Source organism: Ammodytes marinus, assembly GCF_949987685.1.
Source record: "Ammodytes marinus genome assembly, chromosome: 19".
NCBI classification, from domain to species: domain Eukaryota; kingdom Metazoa; phylum Chordata; class Actinopteri; order Uranoscopiformes; family Ammodytidae; genus Ammodytes; species Ammodytes marinus.
Genome location: NC_137223.1, coordinates 14,605,188 through 14,625,353, shown reverse-complemented (window position 1 = coordinate 14,625,353; position 20,166 = coordinate 14,605,188). Strand labels below are relative to the sequence as shown.

General features: G+C 41.0%; 1 protein-coding gene across 2 annotated transcripts in view; it reads left to right on the top strand.

The window, feature by feature from the left end:
- The window catches only part of nbas (NBAS subunit of NRZ tethering complex), a 153,337-nt gene that overhangs the window by 84,166 nt on the left and 49,005 nt on the right, over positions 1–20,166 (top strand). For both annotated transcript variants that reach the window (XM_080047550.1, XM_080047551.1), the window contains exons 40-44: positions 1,294–1,370; positions 1,778–1,915; positions 10,273–10,496; positions 11,525–11,635; positions 17,571–17,821. In XM_080047550.1, coding sequence (XP_079903676.1) covers positions 1,294–1,370; positions 1,778–1,915; positions 10,273–10,496; positions 11,525–11,635; positions 17,571–17,821 — 801 coding nt within the window. The remainder of the gene's footprint in view (positions 1–1,293; positions 1,371–1,777; positions 1,916–10,272; positions 10,497–11,524; positions 11,636–17,570; positions 17,822–20,166) is intronic.

The following is a 20,166-nucleotide window of genomic DNA, read 5'->3' as shown; positions in this document are numbered from 1 at the left end:
TTTAAACAAGACTGCTCAGTCTGTGTGAATCTCAGGACAGAGAAACAAGAGCAAATGATTCACTGAGGTTTGCATTTCATTCAAAACATTTTTAAACTGTAAACATAGTTAAGGTGGTGTTTTTTTTATTATTATAGGCCAATAGGCCTTCTGTTATGCGATAACCAATAATTCAATAATGTTATTATTAGTCTACTTGCTTGATTTCTTTTTAAATAGCCTACAGAGACACTTGGAGACACGTGGACATTTATTTACTGCAAATCGCGGCCTTTCGCGTGGATATGACCATACACAAGCACACATCGCGCTTGCTAGCACTTGAGAAGCACTGCACTAGCCAAACGTTCTAGACTTTAGTATGCAAATGAGCTTGGGCACGGGGCCGTGGCCCTAGTGTGAGTGGCCCCTTAGAGTCTGATTAACTAGGGGAGTCTGTGTGTTTACTGTGTTTGGTGTTCATCTGGTAGAAAGAAGTAGCTTAACTCATGAGAGAGTGTGTATGTGTGTGTCATTGTGCATTCGTGTATTGTGGCCTGAGCCCAGCGCTTTGGAAAAAGTCCTCCCATTCGCCCGAAGCTCTGTCTAGACTCCTTATCACCATCAGCCTCAGGGACACTCACAAAAAAATAAATAAAAATGGGCCGTGTCCTAATTTTACATTTCACACTTTCACTCAACAGTTACCAAGTAAATATGCACAAGACTGATAAACACTTCAGAAGTAAGGGTTCTCAAATCAGTCTGTGTAGTACATACAAACACTATTAATTAGGTAAAACTGAAGTTAGAGCTACCACAGCGTAGCGTGCGGAGGAGAAACAAAGCAGTTTATATTTTTAGTTAATGGACTTGAACTTCACTCGAAGCAGGTTAGGGGACTGATTAATGCCATTAAGGATGAAGGGAGGATGTGCGTGTCATTGTGTGTGTGTGTGTGTGTGTGTGGGGTGAGCATGTATGTGTGTCGTTTTTTGTAACATTTTTCGACAAAAAATATTACAAAAAATATTCTAAATATTTGATGCTGCATTCATGCAATGTTGGCCGGATGAGAAGAACTAGAAAACGTCCTGTTATTTTCCGAGGAGTTCGGAGTTTTAGCCCTTGCCTCACTTTTGTCTGGCCCACAGAGAGGTGTATTCTGACACGCACTGACGTCTTGTATTCAGCAGACTATAGATGAGGCTCGTCCAAAAAAGGGGGACGGGTTTGGTTGTTAATCCTCAATGCCTTTTAGTTTAATGTCTTTTCTTTCCCTTCTCTCTTTCTCTCACTCCATCCGTTTCCCAGTTTTGCTGCAGCTGGCCAACGATGCATTTCCCAGGGACATGATGCTGTCTCTGTCCTACTTACTGGCCCTGCCTCAGGTACGTGTACACACCGCCGCACACTCGAGCGCACACACAAGCGCACACACGCACAAGTATTTGCTACTGATCCCTTACCTTTCTTGTTGAGCATTTGTGTTTGACAGCTTGCATCATCAGCGTGTTAAATCAAAGTCACGCTTGAAAGGCACCAAAGTGATGCTGCTGAATGACATATAACAGGAACAGTTCATCACAGGCATGACATTAGTATGACACAGATTGTTTAGTCGTAAAATACTCTTATCCAATAGTTTATCGATGGGTTTAATTTTGGACATAATGAAAAAATAATTAACTTTTTTTTCCCCAGTCCATTGGGAATAATATTTGGATCAAGGGAGCAGATTGTATTGGCTTTTTTTTGCAATCAATTCCCATTCCCATCTTTCCTTCCATCCATCCAGGTGCTGGATGCCAACAGGTGTTTTGAGAAACAGTGTCACTCAGCCTTGTCGCTCCAGCTGGCTGCCTACTACTACTCCCTGCAGATCTACTCCATCCTCACCCCCTGCTTCAAGAACAAAAACCACACTCTCTACCAGGTGAGCACACAACACCAGTCATGTGTGTTGGGGGTTGGGGGGGGGGGCGAGTGAATGGCCGTATTAGATATAGTATGCTCAAGACAAGTGCGGAGGTGTATGAGTCTCCATGTTCCTACCTTGCTACCGATGCTTGATGCATTGGATTCTTTGTACAATAAGCTTTTTTTATCTCAACCCCGGAAGGCTCCTAAAAAACTTAGTCAATTGGAGATTAAACAGGAGTGATGTGTCTTTTAGTAGAGCTAAATGACTACTACTGCTTAACTACTCTCAAATCAACATCAATGAATGCCAAAATAGTACAGAAATACATTGTTTGATGGCAAATTTCAAATGAGTGTTGACTGTCAAACAATACAATAACAATTTGAAGAGGGTAAATACTGTGTATCTATCACTGAGAATGATGATAGTAATGTAATGGATCAGCTGTTTTTTAATTGTTTTTCAAGTAATAATGCTGCATTCAAAATGTTTACTTCATTCAGAAGCCTGTAAATAAAGGCCGGTAAAAGAGCAGTCGTCTCTGGCTTTCTGGAAGTATAAATGACCGAAACCCCTTAAGTGCAGTAAAACAAATAATAATGAGCAATCAAGACACGAACAAGAGATGAGAATAGATGAGCGGAGAAAGGGAAAGATGTGCACACACTGGCGGCAAAATAAAGTGGTGGCAGGGGTGTCTAGGGGTGATTGGCGGAGAATAAGAGAAAGAAATTACTCTGACCTTATTCCTTAGTGGACTGTGGTTCTCATGGGGTTTTTTTTAGCCCAGGTGCGAGGAGGGAGGGGGGGGGGTGTAAAAAGGTTGAAATAAAATAAGTTAAGAGGGGGCAGAGAGGCCAGCAGAAAGAAGTGGATAAGTGGGTCCCAGTTCACCTTCAAGGTCAGGCTTAATGTGCACGAAAATAAAACCACACTCACACTCTCCCACTCACATAAGTGCACCAACAACTCATGGTCCACACACGACACACATACATGCCCACCCCACACACACACACACACAATGACACATCCTCCCTTCATCCTTCATGGCAGTAATCCCTCCCCAACCTTCTGCCTCAAGTGAAGTTCAAGTCCATTAACAAAAAATATAAAAAGCTTTTTTTTTCTCCTCTGCACGCTACACTGTGGTAGCTCTACCTTCAGTTTTACCTAATGTCTTCAGCTTTTTTTTTTATCTGTCATTTCCGTTTGAGTTTTTTTTTCTCTTTTTAATGTGCTGGACCAGAGTGTATGCTTGTTATCGTTGGGTTCCAGGTCTTGCCTTCACTCGGGCTCTTATTGATGCAGCCGTGCCAACTTTACCTCTTAACGCCGATAGAAGCAAGATCGAAGAAACCCATTAAACCCTCATTTCCTTTGTTTCTTTCTCCATTTCACCAACGTTTTTTTCCGCTCTGTTCTCTCTGACCATCTTTTTCCCTTATTTATTTCTCTTGTCAGTTAGGCTGAAATGAATTGCTTTGTTGTAATGACAGTTCTGTTTTTATGTGTCTCCATGCTGCCTCTCTCTGTCCACATTATGTTGCTCTTTGTGCTATTCTTTCTCCCTCCCTCTACACTCTGCTTAGTCTCTTTTTCTCCCGTAGGCTTGTCTCTTGCTCTTGTCAAATCTTAGGCCTATCCATCCACAATACTATCTTGACAGTGCATACTTTACACATTTCTCTAGTGCTTTATTTAGCTCCCTTGTTTTCTCTTATCTTCTGAGGGCATGCATTGTGCTGCATGTGATATATCATTTCAGATATGTATGACCGGCTGCACATATCAGAATGTATTTTGCGCGTGCTTGCTTTGCATCGCAAATGAGGTTTTGGGGGTGGGAAGGGGAAGGGGAAGAAAAACATGTTACATGCATGAGCATGTGTTTTATAGGTTATAAATATGTATAGGCATATCAAATTGTTTGTGTACTTGCTTTTGTTTGTGTGCGGTGTGTGTACATCTGTTTTCCTGTGACAAGGCGTGGTGTGAGTGTGTGTGTGCGCGTGTGTGCGCGTGTGTGCTGTGTCAAGTTGTCTCCTAGTGTTTCCTGCAATCCATTTGAGGAGCTGCAACACTGTGTCTCAGTATCTCTATTTAGTTCTCTTGTTACTATCACATAATTCCATACCTAAGTAATAAGACACCTAACACTCAATCCACCGTACTCTTTCAGGTCAAAATAGGAACACACAAAGGGGTTTATTTTAGGTCTGTTTCCTCACTATTGTGTAGATATACAGGTTTGGGAACTGAAGCTGCTCGTGGAAAAAAGAAGCATACTAACATTCAATACAAATCATACTCTCCTTATACTATATATTCAATAACGTTGGGTATGAAAAAAATCTGCATTGCCAGTGCCACCCATTGTAAAAGTGAACACTCCATCCCAGAAGTAATAGTTATAGAATTTACCAACACATCATCAGTAATACTTAATTATCTAATTAGCACATATATACGTACATATCCATCAGATTTATTGTCACGTCTTGACATTTATGTTAATGTACATGACTACAACTCAGAACTCAGATTTGCATGTGATGGAATAAAGCTGATGCCACATTCATGTTTAAAATGCAGCATGTAGCAGATGAGTTTGGCAATATGTTATTGATCCCTGTGGGGAAATGTGCATTCTGTGGTTGACCCTTCTACTGTACTATAGCAGTGTCTAGCCAAAACACAGCCCGGAACCAATTAAAATTCTGAGGCCAGTACTTTTGTCTTGGAAAGTCCCAGGAGTAAGAGAGTATACAACATTTAAGTATTTAGACTGTGGATGGAAGCCCACAAAGACACAGGGAGAACATAGATATTATGCACCGGAAGCAGCCTTGGATAATTTAGCTTTTTTACAACTTTGGTCTCAACTTGGCAGCATTGATATAGGAACCATGAGCAGCCAGTCAGGCAATCATACAGATTTGAATGGCCTGCCAAACATATTTTTGAACGAGTTTGTACAATGAAGGGCTTATTTCTGACATTCATGTTTGGTTTCACCTCCAAATTGAATGGGCTATAATCTGGGAAAACGTGTTTACTCAAACTTTTTAAGCATTAAAATGTAACATTAGGGCGCACTCCTCCTTTTTGGCTGTAGTTTTTTGTTGCAGCCAGTTTTCCACAAAACCGCTGTCCCAAACAACTTCACACTTGGAACTGCATTCCCTTGCACCCTCAGCAACACACCCGCCGAGTGTGAAGGCAATTGGATGAACGGTTGGCAAGATATTCAAAAGACAGAAATTCATGCAGTCACACACACAGAAGTCTTCCTTTGATTAGTGCAATGCCTGTTCGGGACATGTGTAATTGCAGCCACCGCTTGGATTTTGATGCACTTCTATTACCTCTGTTACAGTAGCCATGATTGCTTACAGTATATATACGGCGTATTCAAATATATTCGGAAATATATTTTATATATACCCTGAACTTTTACCCAACATTTGTATAATGATTACAGGTAACAACAACATCCAGTTCCTGCCTTTTGAATAATCTGTTTCCCTCTATTGACTTTTTAAGGTCTTTAAGTGTTACTTTCCCATCCGATAACAGCTCCCAGGCATGACAGAGCAGCACCCAGCTCAATGACACGGAGGCTGGCTTCCCATTATTCCCTGAGGCATAATGAGCCGATTTCCACTTGCTTGCACTAAAAGTTTTCATTATACCGACTGAAGTACTCATTTGCGAAATTGAGCTGCTCTTTACCGTGATTGTTCTGTTTGTGGTGTTTACACGATACTGCACAAAAGTCGGTGTTTATGTAAGTGTTAAGGTCTGTTTACCTGTGATTGTCAATGTTTTAGTGTGTGTGTGTGTGTGTGTGTGTGTGTGTGTGTGTGTGTGTGTGTGTTTGTGTGAGAGAGTGAGAGAATTTGTGTGCTTAGCATAATTGTGGCTTTGAATGTTCAGCCACTGTACAGCAATGTGCTGAGTAAAGAGATTGAGATTTTTCCCTCAACCATTTATCTTCGCCTTCAGTCGCCATTCTCTCTCAGGGTATTGATCACTCACACTTGTGGGACACATTACTTTCATTTAAAGCATTCACAATGTTACTATAGACTAGACAGAGTATATCCTGCAGAAATAAACAGCATAGCTCTTTGAACTTCTCATTACGACATTTCCATTGAAAATAAATGCCCACAAATCATTTTTAGAGGCTTAACTTTCAGTGTGTGGAGTAAGTGAATTGGAAATAATAAATATATTTATTTGACCTTTTATTAAATCTATTATAAATAAGTAGTTTGATTCTCCACAAAAAATAAATACAAAGTTTACCCAAAGCACTGGCTAGACAGAAATTATTATTGAAGGAGCAACGATAAAAGCGTTTCCCTGATGGCATCTAGATCGCTTGATAAAACAGCACTTTGCTTACATGTATTGACTTTTAGCATTGCCTGCGGCCATTGCAGATGTATTTCAATTCATAGCCACAACAGGATTCAAGCTGCCTGTCACGGGAGCTGACCTGGGATGTTCCCGGACCACTGAGCCAACTCCATGTTGCTGGATAGACTGGAATAATGAGTTAGACTGAATTACTTCTCCATCATAGAAAAGCACCAAGGACCACAATGATTTTGCTTTCCTCATTTTGTACACATTGTGCACTTGTACAGATTGCACCCCCTTGTACCATAATCATTATAAGTTTCTATTTTACTCACGGGAGCCCTGTAAGGCAGAGTAGCTGCAGAAAGGGCCCTATTAGACAAATATGGTCTCCGAATGCACTGTTGTAGTTGTGACTGGGAATACCTTTTGATTGGATACAATGGGGTTGACTGTGCTGGGTTTACTCCTGCTCCTCCAGCTTGTGTCTTTGCAGTCTTCTTGGCAGGGTTGTACATCGTGTGTGATGATCAGTCCCCTTCACGGTGTATTATGACCCGCAGTGCAGCCCAGCTTGTTTATGGAGTCATTTATCCTTTTAAAATTGTTGCCTGTTTTTCTCTCCCTCTTGCATCCCTCCTAATTATGTGCACACACTCTTTTCACCATTTGCAGAATTAGTACTAATGAGGCCAGTGACTGTATAGCTAAGTGTTCGATATGACATGAACACAACTCATTTACATTACTACTTGTTTCTCTCTACAGCATGTCCGCTTCTCTGTAACCTCTATATGATAGTTACCACACAGAGGCACACAGTGAGACAATGTTTTAATAATGAGTTTAGCCCGAGGTATTTACTATATGTGTGTGTGAGTGTGTGTGTGTGTGGCATTATGTGATGAAACCGATACAGATTCATATCACATTGAGAATTCAATAGACTTTAACCTTTTTACAGCAGTCTAATTGAAAACAAAGTGACTATGTTTTTATTATTAGACTATTGCAAAACATATGAATACAGATGAGGACTTCGGCTTACATTGTTGGACTGCCACACAATTGGGAAGATAGGGAGTGACAAAAGTGACGGTTGGTCTTTCTGTTGGTCCACTTTGGTCCAGACTAACATTTCTGAGCAACTATACTTGACATCTGTTGCCATCATTTTAAAAAAGAAAGATGAATCACAAAAAAAAAACATTCGGTGATGCCCTAACTTTTATTGACCTAGAACTTTACCTGCAGGTCTCGTGTATCTTTATATTTTCAAATATTTCCATGTTTACCTGTTAGTTTGGCACAAAAATGTGGTAAAGATAATTATGGCTCCCGGACAAGGACTTTGATGGTTCCCTGACTTTTCTTCTCGCGCCAACTGCAGGGCAATTAGTTTGGTTCTAAGGAAAGTGTCCCAGCAACCTTAGGATGGAAGTTTGGTGAAGAAATTCATGATCTGCTTAGCATTATTTATAAAAACTGTTGTTATACATTTATGTTAATTCTAATACACCAATAATTGCAATTTAGATCATTAGCTCAGCTCTTTTTGTGTTTAGTGCTTATTAACAAATATTAGCATTCTTAGATGCTAAACTAAGATGGTAAAGATGATACTTGCTACACATCATCATGTAAGCATTTTCATTGTGTTGTGAGAATAGCTGTGCCTGGCTGTATATTCTTCAGCTTGTTCAGATTTCCGTTGTCTATTCTGCCAGCCTTATTTTACCTGGATTTTTCACAGTAGAGCATTACCTTTTTCTATTCACTGAAATGACGAGCTAAATCCGTTGCGAAATAAACCATTATAAAGTGTTCATTTTCACGTTACTTTTTATATTACTAGCAGTGTCTGAGAGCCAGGCATAGTGCTAACGTCCCGAATCACATTCGAAACAGTGAGTGGTAAAATGGAATACAATTGACTAACTAAGAATTGCTATATTGTTTTTTTCACGTTCAAACAGACAGGGTTGGGCTAAAGGCGAAGGGGTTTTTGATAGATGCAGTGTTGTGACTGAAATATAATTTCATGGTAAATTAAAACCAAAAATGAGAGAGCAAGGGGTTGTTGAAGAGATCGGAGACCTTTTATTTTTGTATCGCTGTGATTTCATAAGCAGCATCACAGGAAGGAGGGGAGCAGGGAGAAACAGGGCCCGTGGCAGTGCCAGAATATCTACAGGGGGAGTTAGAAAGAGCTGTTTTGTTCTCAGCTTTTCATGATCACAGGCTGAGGCTACCTGCTGCAATTAGACTTTGCATACAGTTTATCGTTTCCTCACTTGGAAGACAGTCCATAAATGGCTTCTTCCAGATACTTTGAAATTAAATAAGCAAGTAATTAGAAGATAAGATGAAGAGTAAAAGAGGAATTAGTGTTGTCTGTGCTTGATTAGAAGACTAGATAGGATTTGCGAAAGAAAACGTATTAGAAAGAAGACGTACTGCAGAGATTCTTAGTAATGAGAAAGGAGGAATAAAGAAATGGAGAGATTCGAGAAAAGCTAGTGTATTACCGGGTTAAGGGAGGATAGAATCCAAATAGCCTAAAGGACAAAGTAGTGTAGAAGAGTGTCAGAGAGTGAGAGGTAGTATGCAAACAGCATTTCAGAATGAAAGCCTTATTTCAGTGAAGTTCTTCAAACATCAACCTGTCCATCACAGTTCAAACAGACTTCCTCTCTCTCTCCCGCTCTCTCTCTCTCTCTCTCTCTCTCCCGCTCTCTCTCTCTCTCTCTCCCTTTGCGGTCTCCTTTGTATGCAGTTCTTCCTTTTCTGAAAACTGTGTCCAAAAGGATGACCGCTTTAACAAATTCTACTTCTACTATTTCAACCTCTTCTCCTCACTCTCCCTGCTGCTGCCCTGCTTTTGAACTGTGAATCTGCCGCCATGACTGCCGCTTAGGCTGCAACTAAAGAGACACACGCTCGCACACACACACACACACACACACACACATACATTCTGAGAGAGCAGGAAGAGATACACAGTGATACGCACACCTCTTGTTTTCAAGCTCACACATTTCCAGCGGGCATAATTACCTTATGCAAATAAGATCAACAAATAAACTCATCTCATCCTGCTGGGCGACAGCATATGAGATGCCAAAAAAACTAATTCGGAAGCTGACTTAATTAGAACAGAGGTGATGAGAGAGACCCAAAACTTACCTAAGTCTCCCTCCGCCTGACATTCTCAAAAATAAATGTGTATCCTGTGTTGAATTCCCCTATAGGCCTTAATCGTGGCAGCAATTATGGTTCCTGGTACATTTACCCATATTTTCTTGTAGTGTAGGGGGGGAAGGCACATACTGAGAAACCCAATTTAACTCGGGTGTAGCCAAATTATAGAAGTAGAAGTCTGTCCATGCCTCCCCTTTTCTGCTGATTTTCTGGGAAATAGCCTCATTAGTTTGTAAGGGCAAAGCAGCTGTGGCGTTTCAGATACCACACAGCGCAGGTTGTTTGAAGCTTAGTGTGTCACAAGGTTTAATATACAAAAGGGTAGTGTGCATTTGGTCCAACCTGGCCTATGCAGTGCAGTGCACCCTCCTGTAAATGTGTTTGAAAGGAAAAAAACTGTAAAAAAAAAAGAAAAGAAAAAAGGAGCCAGATCTTGTTTTTCATAATTGTGCTTTGGTGCCCTAGTTGATATACTGAAAACAAAATCCAAAATGACATCTATTGGGCATTCTTTACAAAGTGATCTTAACAAAAGTAAAGATATAAAGATGATGAAACCTAGTAGCAGTAGAATTACATACATCATAGGAAAAACAATAAATTGAAAGAAAAAAAACTGCTGCAAGCAAGTCCAATTCGTACGTGCTTATTTTCTGAGGAGTCATGCTTTTATCACCGGCTCCGCTTCATTTCCTTTTATTTTCTTTTTAACCCTGTGAGGCTACCAGCATGTAATACCACATTCTAGCAGCTCTTTGTGTGTATAAACCTTGACAACTATTCTCCCTCATCTGTAGGCTGACCCAAAGGAGCTGATACGATTGGTCACACAGCATGTGTCTGCGTATTCCGATTGGCCGGAGGAGCTTCAGAAGCTGATAGGCCAGCTGCGTGTGTACAACGAGCGTCTGACAGACTTCACCCAGGCCCAGGTGCTGCAGGGGCTGGGCCGCGGAGTGGACGTGCAGCGCTTCAGCTCCGACTCCGACTACAAGAAGGAGACCATCCTTGGCCTCACAGAGTAAGTTAGTCAGGGATCGGAACTGGGTCTTAAAGGTTCACTATGTAGTTTCTGAATATGGGTATTTTTTTTTTTTATATATTTTCAGAGCCTGAAGTTAGTTTATAAAACATATTTACTCTACAAGTAATTCTTAGTATTGAATAAATATGTCATCATAAATCAAAACAAAATTATTTTGAGCAACCTGGAACCAAACATATGACTAGAATATGTCTGTAGACCAAACTGTGGGCCCTGCTTCTGTAAACAACAACAGTTAAAAAGTAACTTTTCAGGAACCTTTCTAACTTCAAACAGTGTTCCAGGGATCCAATTTCCCCATGAGGAAAGTTTGTTTATTCAGTTATAAGAATATACCTTAGATTAGAACATGTTCACTTCTCTGACACACCCAAAGTTCCATAGTGTACCTCTAAAGGAATCGTAAATACCACGTTTCCTCAAATGAATGACTTGGAGCCAGCGATTCTGGGGAACGCTTGTTCTCAAAATTAGTGAATAACTAACTATCTGTATGTACTGTGAGTGCGCTGAAAATCCGTGTTAATACACAGCCTAGTCTCTGTAAACAGGTATGTTGCTAGCTACGATGGGCACATGGCCTTTGTTATAATACCCTTTCTTTACAAACAATGTTATAGACTCTAGGCTGTGTATCAGCGCACACAAACAATATGGAGGTAACATCAAGAGGAGATAGTCACTGATTTTGACAGCAAGCATTCCCAGAATTGATGACTCTGACTTTGAACATTGAGTATAGATGTCTGCTGAAAATATTGTTCGAAATATAATAAATACATACAGTGGGTTTGTAAAAGTGGTTGGTTCAGTGTGCTTTATTTAGTCTGTTTTTTTTTCATTCCACATATGCATATGAGTGGGAGTGATGGCTCTTGCTGCCTCAATGCAATGCAATCCTATAATTCTTTTCCCCCTCTGTGTGTGTGTGTGTGTGTGTCTGTGTGTGCGTGTGTGTGTGTGTGTGTGTCTGTGTGTGTGTCTGTGTGTCTGTGTGTGTTTAGGACACTGGATGACGCCGTGTACAGAATCGCTCTATCTCTGGCAAAGCGCTACACTGTTCCTCTGTGGGATGTCTACATGACTCATCTCGAGTTCCTCTTCACGGACAGCGGGTACAGACACACACGCACACTCTCACACACACACACACACACACACACACACACACACACACACACAGAAAAGCCATCACATAACCTCCCCCTGATCATTTCACTCATATGCGTTGGTTAGTTAACCCCGCTTTTTTCATCTCATCAGTTTGAAATATTTAGTTTGTCAGTGTGCACTTGAAAGGCCCTTAAATGCATTTATGTTTTGATACAGAAACATGTGTTGCTCGTGTCTTCTTTGATATTCCCACTTGTTTTATACGTGCTCACATCCTTTTCACTCCCGTATTTAAAATTCTAAAAAGGGAAATGGAAAAAAGGGAATTTAAGTAGCAACACTGCCTCTGAGTTATGAAAATATCGCCTACATAAAAAAAGCAGGTTTTAAGCACCCCAGAGTAAATCATAGTAAACATGTTGTGAACTGTGTTTTTGTGTGTGTTTGTGTTTTAGTGGGAGCGAGGAAGGGAGTGTGTCTATCTCCATAATTTATTTGCTCTCTGGCTTCATAGCTTGGGAACTGACGAGCTCTGCACCTTTCCTTGTTTTAATAGAATGCCTTTTCAGCAGTCGGGACGTGTGCAAGTGTGTTTGCACGCGCACACACGTATGTGCATCGGTGATAAATATCCCCCTGTCCTATTCTGATATAAGGAAATGGTTTATGGACTCCATTTAACGATAAATTACATCCTATGCCTTTTTCAAAAAATAAGAAATACCACTGCTGCTGTGTGTGTGAGTTTCCACCAAAAATCTCAAGATCATGACAAATGTGTGAAGATTGTAATCTTGACTGGAAGCATCTGCAATATGCATTTTGATTTAATGGATGGATAGACACCAGGACGGATATAAATAGAGCAGACAGGGGAAAAGTTCAATAAAAGACGCATGCACACAGAAGCACAGGTGCAAGATGGAATTTTTATTGATTCCTTCCTGTAGGTGCTCAATTTTGGTGGACCCTTTGTCAAAAGCAGCTTACAATAATAAAGTATATCCAAACTCAAAAAGTTTAAGAGCTATATGTCATTAAAAAATGTGTGGCAGACCCCCCAAGCGTTCAAAAATTACTCCAATCCAGAAGCTTAAGTTAATTAAAGTTAAGAAGTGGCTTTATTGGTCAATTCACACAGGCTACATTGAAATATGTCTTTTCGCCTATCCCCTCTCACACCAGGCTTTCACTCCAGAGGGGTTCCTTGCGCAGGGTCAGTCATAGTACAGCGCCCCTGGACCAGTCTTGGGGTTAAGTGCCTTGCTCAGGGACACAATAGTAGAGATGGTGGGCACCGTAGATGTAATTCCAGCCACCACTAGTATTACAAATAACACCCTCCTTCCCGGTAACGGGGATCGAACCAGCCACTGGTTTCTGGTGGGCCCCTCTGTGTTGTTATTGGGTATCAAAGCAGGGTTAATGGTTTGTACACAAGTTCAACAAAGTTCTTATGGCACTGTATAGATCTGCTGCTCTTTGAAAACCAAGCACATATGATTATAAATGTGGTCAAATGTGTTACATGTCAAACTAGTTGAAAACGCTCCTGAGCCTGTGTTGTTTTACAAACAGCAGGGTTAAGAGAGGTCGTTAGTTGGAGAAAAACCGACACAATGGGAGGGAGGGAGGGAGAGATGGGGGGACAGGGGAAATGGGCCAGATAGATGGAGGAAGAGGAGATGGATGATAGAGCCACTGTGTTCCTGAGACAGTCTTATTAACACAGAATGAACACTTAGAGGAATCGATGAACTGCTAAGCACCACTGTCGTCAGCTGTTCTTTCTGTGCGTAGGTTTTTTTTTGTAGAATGCACTTTGAGGCCCTTGAGGGACATGAATTTTGGCCAGTTTTATTGACATTTTAATGACAGCTATTTAAACACTTAAATAACTTTTCCAAAACCAGAACAGGTGGTAAAGTCTGACTCAGACATCTCTTCAATTGTGCTTGTTTTTTGTCTCCCCCTACTTTACCCATCCAGATTCTTTAGTGTACATTTTATTTAACTTCACCTAACCCAATTCATTTTCAATATATGAAAGTGTCTTGTAGGAGGGCTCATGATCAGTTTGACCTGTCTTTTGTTTTATACATTTAACATCTCTTGACTGTGTCTACACCGGGCACTTGCCACTTTAACCTTCAGGGTCCTTGTGGCTTTCAAATGGTATCATGAATGAAGAGCGTGTGAACTGCGGTCACCCCTCTCTGCTACAGCATGGTTTCCCCTGCTCTCTCTGCAGCTACAGTTTCACCTCAGCTCTTTCTTTTTACATTATATAAAATAGAAGTAAACGATTGAATCTTGATTTTCACTATCACTAAATTTCCACGCAGAATGCTCTTCTTTTTGGCATTCACGAGTGTATTGACATGCAAATAGCTGTCACCCAAATACAAATTCAGGCTGTTGCTTGCATCACACCGTTCTTGACGTACTACATTTAATCATCTTGAGTCTTAACTACTAAGAAAACTACGAGCAAATATCTTGCTGTGTGTTAATTCGAGTATGCTTAGCATGCTGATCAGATAGTGTGCCTTGGAAAAAAACTGAAAAAAAAAACTGTGTAGTATTTAGTAGGAATGTGGATCATGCGGTTGCCACTCTCAGGTTAGGTACAATGCAATGTTCTGTGTTCAGCTATGTTTTGTTTGGTGCTGTTGTTTCTGGTGCTTAGATAATTGACAAGCTGTCAACAGAAACTCATGTGGGTGAAAACCAGCGAGAGCAGCACGTGGACCGACAAATATGGCCGCGTAGCCTTTGGTTCGCTGGTACGAAAACAGTATTTATGACTGAACTGAAACTGGGGCTATTTCAGACAGGACATGTCACTTGCATGGCACATGGGTAATCAGGTTTGACACTTTGAGTGCACGCAGCAATCAGTCCATTCATGCCATCAGCTCCACATTCAACCCACTGCTTCTAACTGCCATGTGCCACAGTCCAGCTGAACTGCTTTTCTCCATTCAGGGTCTGAATGCTCTATTTAGTGATGTTTCTAGATGCACCAGGTAGCTGTTTACTGTGACAGAAACTCTTGATATACTCAAGCCTTATTTCCACTGAGTGGTACAGTTAGTTTTGGTACATTAAGGCACACAGTTACATTTCCACTGTCAAAAGTTGGGAAGAGTACCAAAATAAGCGTACCGTTCCGTAGCAATTTTTGTCACCCTTTCGTTGGTTTTACCATGTGGACCCAATATGGAGGAGCTACACACTACAGTTTGTTGATTGGTGCGATAGATATACAGACGGCCACCACCCCGCCTATAAAGTAAGGGTACTGTCGGCAGTCGAAACACAAGCTCTAGGGTTCCTGTTAAGTACCAAAACATACTGTACCAAACCAAACTGCACTGCTCAGTGTAAACAAGGCACACGTGTACAATACCTGCCCCACACCTCACTGTAGTCAAACAAAGTTGGCGGCGAGTTGGTGAACATAGTACTTAATTACATTTTTGACTTAATTCAGGTGCACAGAAAAATTACTTAATGATTATGGTGCTCCGTATAAGATGGATGTGTAGTTAACTTCCAACACATTTGTTAAATACCTATTTAAAAAAAGGTGACAATATGGCCTCTTCTTTTGTTCACGGCTTCTTTCTTCTGCCCCCGAATGGCCCAAGAAAATCAGGCATTACAGGTTTTAAATTATATGTTTTGTATTCCTGAGGTGTAAATTATGTGGCGAGGGACGATAGAGAAAAGCGCACAGAGAATGAGGTGTACTCTGCCGGGTTAAACCAGCTCCTTTGCTCTGGCTTTTGAAGTGAAGAAGAAAAGTGTGTAATGAGAAGCTCCTGATAAAGCAGTGCCATGAACACAGCCAGGAGTAAGGTAGAGTGTGAGGGAAAGTGTGTAGTCTACACAGAGAATTACCACAAAACAAAAACATGCCGTGGACTTGTTATGAAATCAGTGGGACAAAGAGTGCAAAGAGTTGAAATGGTTGAAGAGAAGATATGCTCACAATAGCCTCATCAAAGAAAGGCACCACACATATTTTGTCACTAGATAGAGAAGAAAGACAGAGAGGAGATGACAACCCTGGCTTTGAGTAACTGCAGCATCACACTCAGTTTGTCCATAAAAACTGGGCAAACTTTTTTGTTGCCAATATGGTGCGCCTGCCAAGGAACATTCTTTAAACCCGTCAGACAGTCCCACCTGGACAAGTTGTTGTTTCTCTTGCCATTTTCTCTCTGTCACTTTCGAGCTATTGTGATCTAAAACGTGAAACAACAGACTTTGATTGCAGGCTGTCGTGAGCTTGTCTACACAGAAAAAAACAGACTATAGGGAAAAGTGACTGGGATAGTCCTTACTTATAGAGTCAGTTGTTCCGTTGACTCCATTCTTATCAGTAGAGCCTGCTGTGAGGATGATTACTGTTATTTACATTATTGAGCTTATTGTGCACTTGCCTCCACACTGCTGCAGGCCGTCTATATTTTTTTCATTAGGCAAAAGCCTCCGAGCTAGCTCTAATGGAGCACCCAAAGGAAACATTGTCCTCTTCGATGTTCTCCCCGCTCCAACAGATAAACAGACTTGCACTCTACGCTAACACACTCCCAGACAGCCATAGATTGCTCAGAGAAGCCCCTCTGTGGCCCACCAGCAAGTCATTCTTTGTATCTTTCCTTGTTTAACTTTTGTTTGCAGGTCTCTGAGGCTTTTTTTACCTCTCCACTTCTCCTCTCTGGTTCTCTTTTTGCTTATCCTCTCATTCTTCAAGACCACCTTCTGCTATTGATTTTGAATTCTGTGGTAAAGGAAAAACATGTTTTGCAAAAGCAAAACAGTGGCAGAACTCCTGCGCAACTTGAACCAGTTGCTGAATACAAGTTGCCACACACACATGTTCTTTATCTTGTCCTGAGTCCTTTGTGTACATCACTTCTTTTTTCCTCTCATCCGTCTTCCCTTTATAACAATTTGTTCCCCATTTTGCCTTTTTGTCTAAGTCTCAGAGCTGACCAAGTTCTTAAACAGATTCAGCCATTGTAATCTGAACACCCCATCCTTTCTGAGGGGACTGTATCTTTGTTGATAAGCCGGCAGATTGCTGTGCTGCATTTTGCAATTAAGTTTTTTTCAAAATACCTCTTTGCAACCACATGGTCCCCAGTGCCGGTTGACTGCCTCCTTTTGATTTGAAGATGAAGACAGTTGAATATATTGTCAGTAGTGCTGTTTTCCCTTATCTTTTGCAGGCATGGTGGCTATTCCTGCTTATGTGTACCACTAAGGTTTTAATTTGTGTCTTTCAAATAAACTGATGTTTGTGACGCCAGAAACTTTACTGCAAAGTGTTTCACAACCGGTGTACCAATGGATATTTTCCTTAGAGAACACATATCTCACAGAGCCAGGCGTTCAGCCACAGCAGTGAGCTTTGAACTTGAAATAGGGATGGATTATTGCTTATGTTTACATTGCCATGAAAACTTTATGGATAAATACTTTCTGTATGGTATTGTCAAAAAGTTATGCTTCATACACTTATGGTATTTATTAAAGGAGAAGTAAGTGATTTGGTCCTTTTTAGCTTAACTTCCTGTCCTGGACTGTTAGCAGTTAGCAGTCCTCTCCCTCATCCCTACGTCACCACCACATGAGCGCACAACCGTCTTTGTCAGATAGTGCCACGATGGAGAGCAGCGAATCATCGTTTACGGGAACACAGAACCGCCTGTCTCCTGATTGGATAAAAACTGTCGGGATACTCAACATTTTATCTGGCAATTACTGCAAAGCCGAATGACTGGGAGACCTGTGTTATGAACTCCTTATACTGCTTAAGTAATTGCTGTATAAATATAAAGTGATTTAACACTTATATGAACAAAAAACATATCACTTACTTCTCCTTTAACTTATTTCTTCCCTTTCTTTCTCTTCATCCAGTCTTTCCACCAAGGATATCGAGTCCCGGAGTGAGTCCCTGGGCCTGTTTGACACTCTGAAGAGGAACCCTGAGGCATTTTATAGCCACATGACCAAGTATGTTCTGCCCACTGTGGAGGGAACCGACCTGGTACGCCTGCTCTACTACTACACCTTACTAGACACTGCAGGCTGTGAGCCTTATGTCACCACCGCCATCAGACCAGACTGCCATGTCAAACTGCTCAAGAAGCTTCGAGCTGTGGCCAACGGCAAGTCATATATTTCCTTTTCTTTATTTTATTGTACTGTAGATGACACAACTGCTAAATAAGGGTTATAGGCTTACAGGGATGACAAAAGGCAGGACTATGCCTCTTGTTCAAATACAAACCCCTTAAACAATGGACGCAGGTGTATCTAAACTCTGATTTAGTCAGTGGTGAGTACAGCAGAAAAGAAAACACTTGTTCACCACTCACAGATCAACATACCCTTTCTTTTTTTAATTGACTTTTTGTTCATCAGCTTTTGAAGAACCACAAACAAACATACACTTAGTGTGTATAGAAAAAGGAAGAAAACATCAATAAAACTAAGTACAAGAATGACTATAAAGCAAAAACAAAATAATAATTCAAGGAAAAAAAGAAAGTGATGATAAGAAAATTCAAATAAATAAGGAAGCGAAACTAGCTAACGAAGAATAAGAAGCACCTACACATCAGCACATTTGATTGCCCCATTCAATTCAGTATATACAGTTTGAATGCCTCAAACAATTTATCCCCAAAAAAAAGGATAAGATACGAATCAACAATAAAAATGAAAAAAAAAGATACCATTTCTAAGTATATGGGTAGCAAGTGCTTTTTAAAATGTGTAAAAGTCCCCTTTCCTTGTAAATTCATTAAGGAAGTAATTCATTTTGTTTGTGGCGAATAGTTACACTGCCACACAAACCTGACATCTTTCCAAATGGTACATAATTGACAAAAAAAAGCCATTTGCCATCAGTTAATGCGCTGCCATGAGAAAGAAAGGAATAAAAAGGAAAACAGCAAAGGGTCAACCCTCTTTTGTTCAGCCCCAAGTCTTCAAATGTCAAGAATTTAAGTCCAGGGGTCGGCTTTTAACATTATCCCTCTTGACATGATTGCTGACTCACATGCGCATGTCGCCATTTGTTTGTTTGTAGCTGGTGGATCACCTCAATTCACAGAGAATATTTAAAGAAACAGCAACAGCTAAATGCCCAACAATTGTGGCACATTAGGGCAAAACCCAGATGGCATATACACATACTCTAGATGTGTACACAGTGCATCATTTATCTTGACCTTTGAAGTCACTCGCTTTCCTTTTATTTCATTGCCCGCGTCTCACGTTAGTTTTCCAAAACTGTCAAAAGTAACAGGATTGAAATAAAAACCCAGCTATTCACATCTTCAAGGGGAATCAAGCTACCTGAAGCAACAAGCTCCCAAAACAGCCACAGCATTGCAGTAAGAGGCTGTTTTCCCACTTTAGATTTCTGTGAACCCCCCATGCCCTTCCCCTATGGACTCCATGTCCAGGTTGTAGTGTGTCACAGGTTCAGCGATCCGGCTAGAGTGCTCAAACTTTGCTGTGTACCGGAGGAGGTGGTGTGTGTCACCTCTTGATGAGGTGCACTAAAGGTCAGCCGTGTGTTTCCACGCCTCACTTCCTCCCTCTGCTCCTCATGACGCTACAGCTTTTACCCGGTGACACATGTCTCTGTTTAACACACATACACACACACACACCTTTGAGTCTTTCACTTAGTCCTGGATACATTTTTTGCATACTAAAAAAAAAGCACTTTATTTGATGCTCAAACTGCTTCTGCTACATTTCAGTTCACTCTCTCAGGATTACCGTTTGTTAAGGACAACCTTTAACATATACTTGATGGCTACATACATGATATTGGGCTAAAAGGTTGAGGCTAAAATGTTAAAAAAAGTGTGTCCCAATAGGCTTATGAGTTTTTGGGACTTATACACACTTGTCTCAAGTTACAGATATGCTAAGTATTCTTCTGTTTTGTCATTAACACTTACAAACTGTATTTCTCGCACAAACACCCACACATTCACGCTAAAGATCAATACTTTAGCAAAATTTACACACAGGCTGTTGCACTGTCCCCAGGGCCAAACACGTTCTACTAATGCTCTCAAACTCTCAAAGACGCACACACATGCTCACTCAAAATGTCTAATTTACATTCCTGAACACAGACACACACATACGCGCACTAACGAGGCATCCATACAGTAGGGGCATGTAGTGTGTGTCCAAAATCCTTTGCAATTTTCTGACACCGTACCAGATGTCTGTCTGTGTGCACTCTCCTGAGAAAGGGGATGAGATGCCGCCTCAGTGTGGAAGAGATGGAGGCTGAGTGGAGGAGTGGGTGGGGAAGGGGAGAGACGGAGAGAGAGAATACATGTGTAAGTGGATAAAAGTCTTACCTGTTGTTTTAAGTGTGTCTGAGCATGTCTGGAAGTATGGTGTGTGTTTGTGTACGATAAGTGTGTGTGTGTGTGTGTGTGTGTGTGTGTGTGTGTGTGTGTGTGTGTGTGTGTGTGTG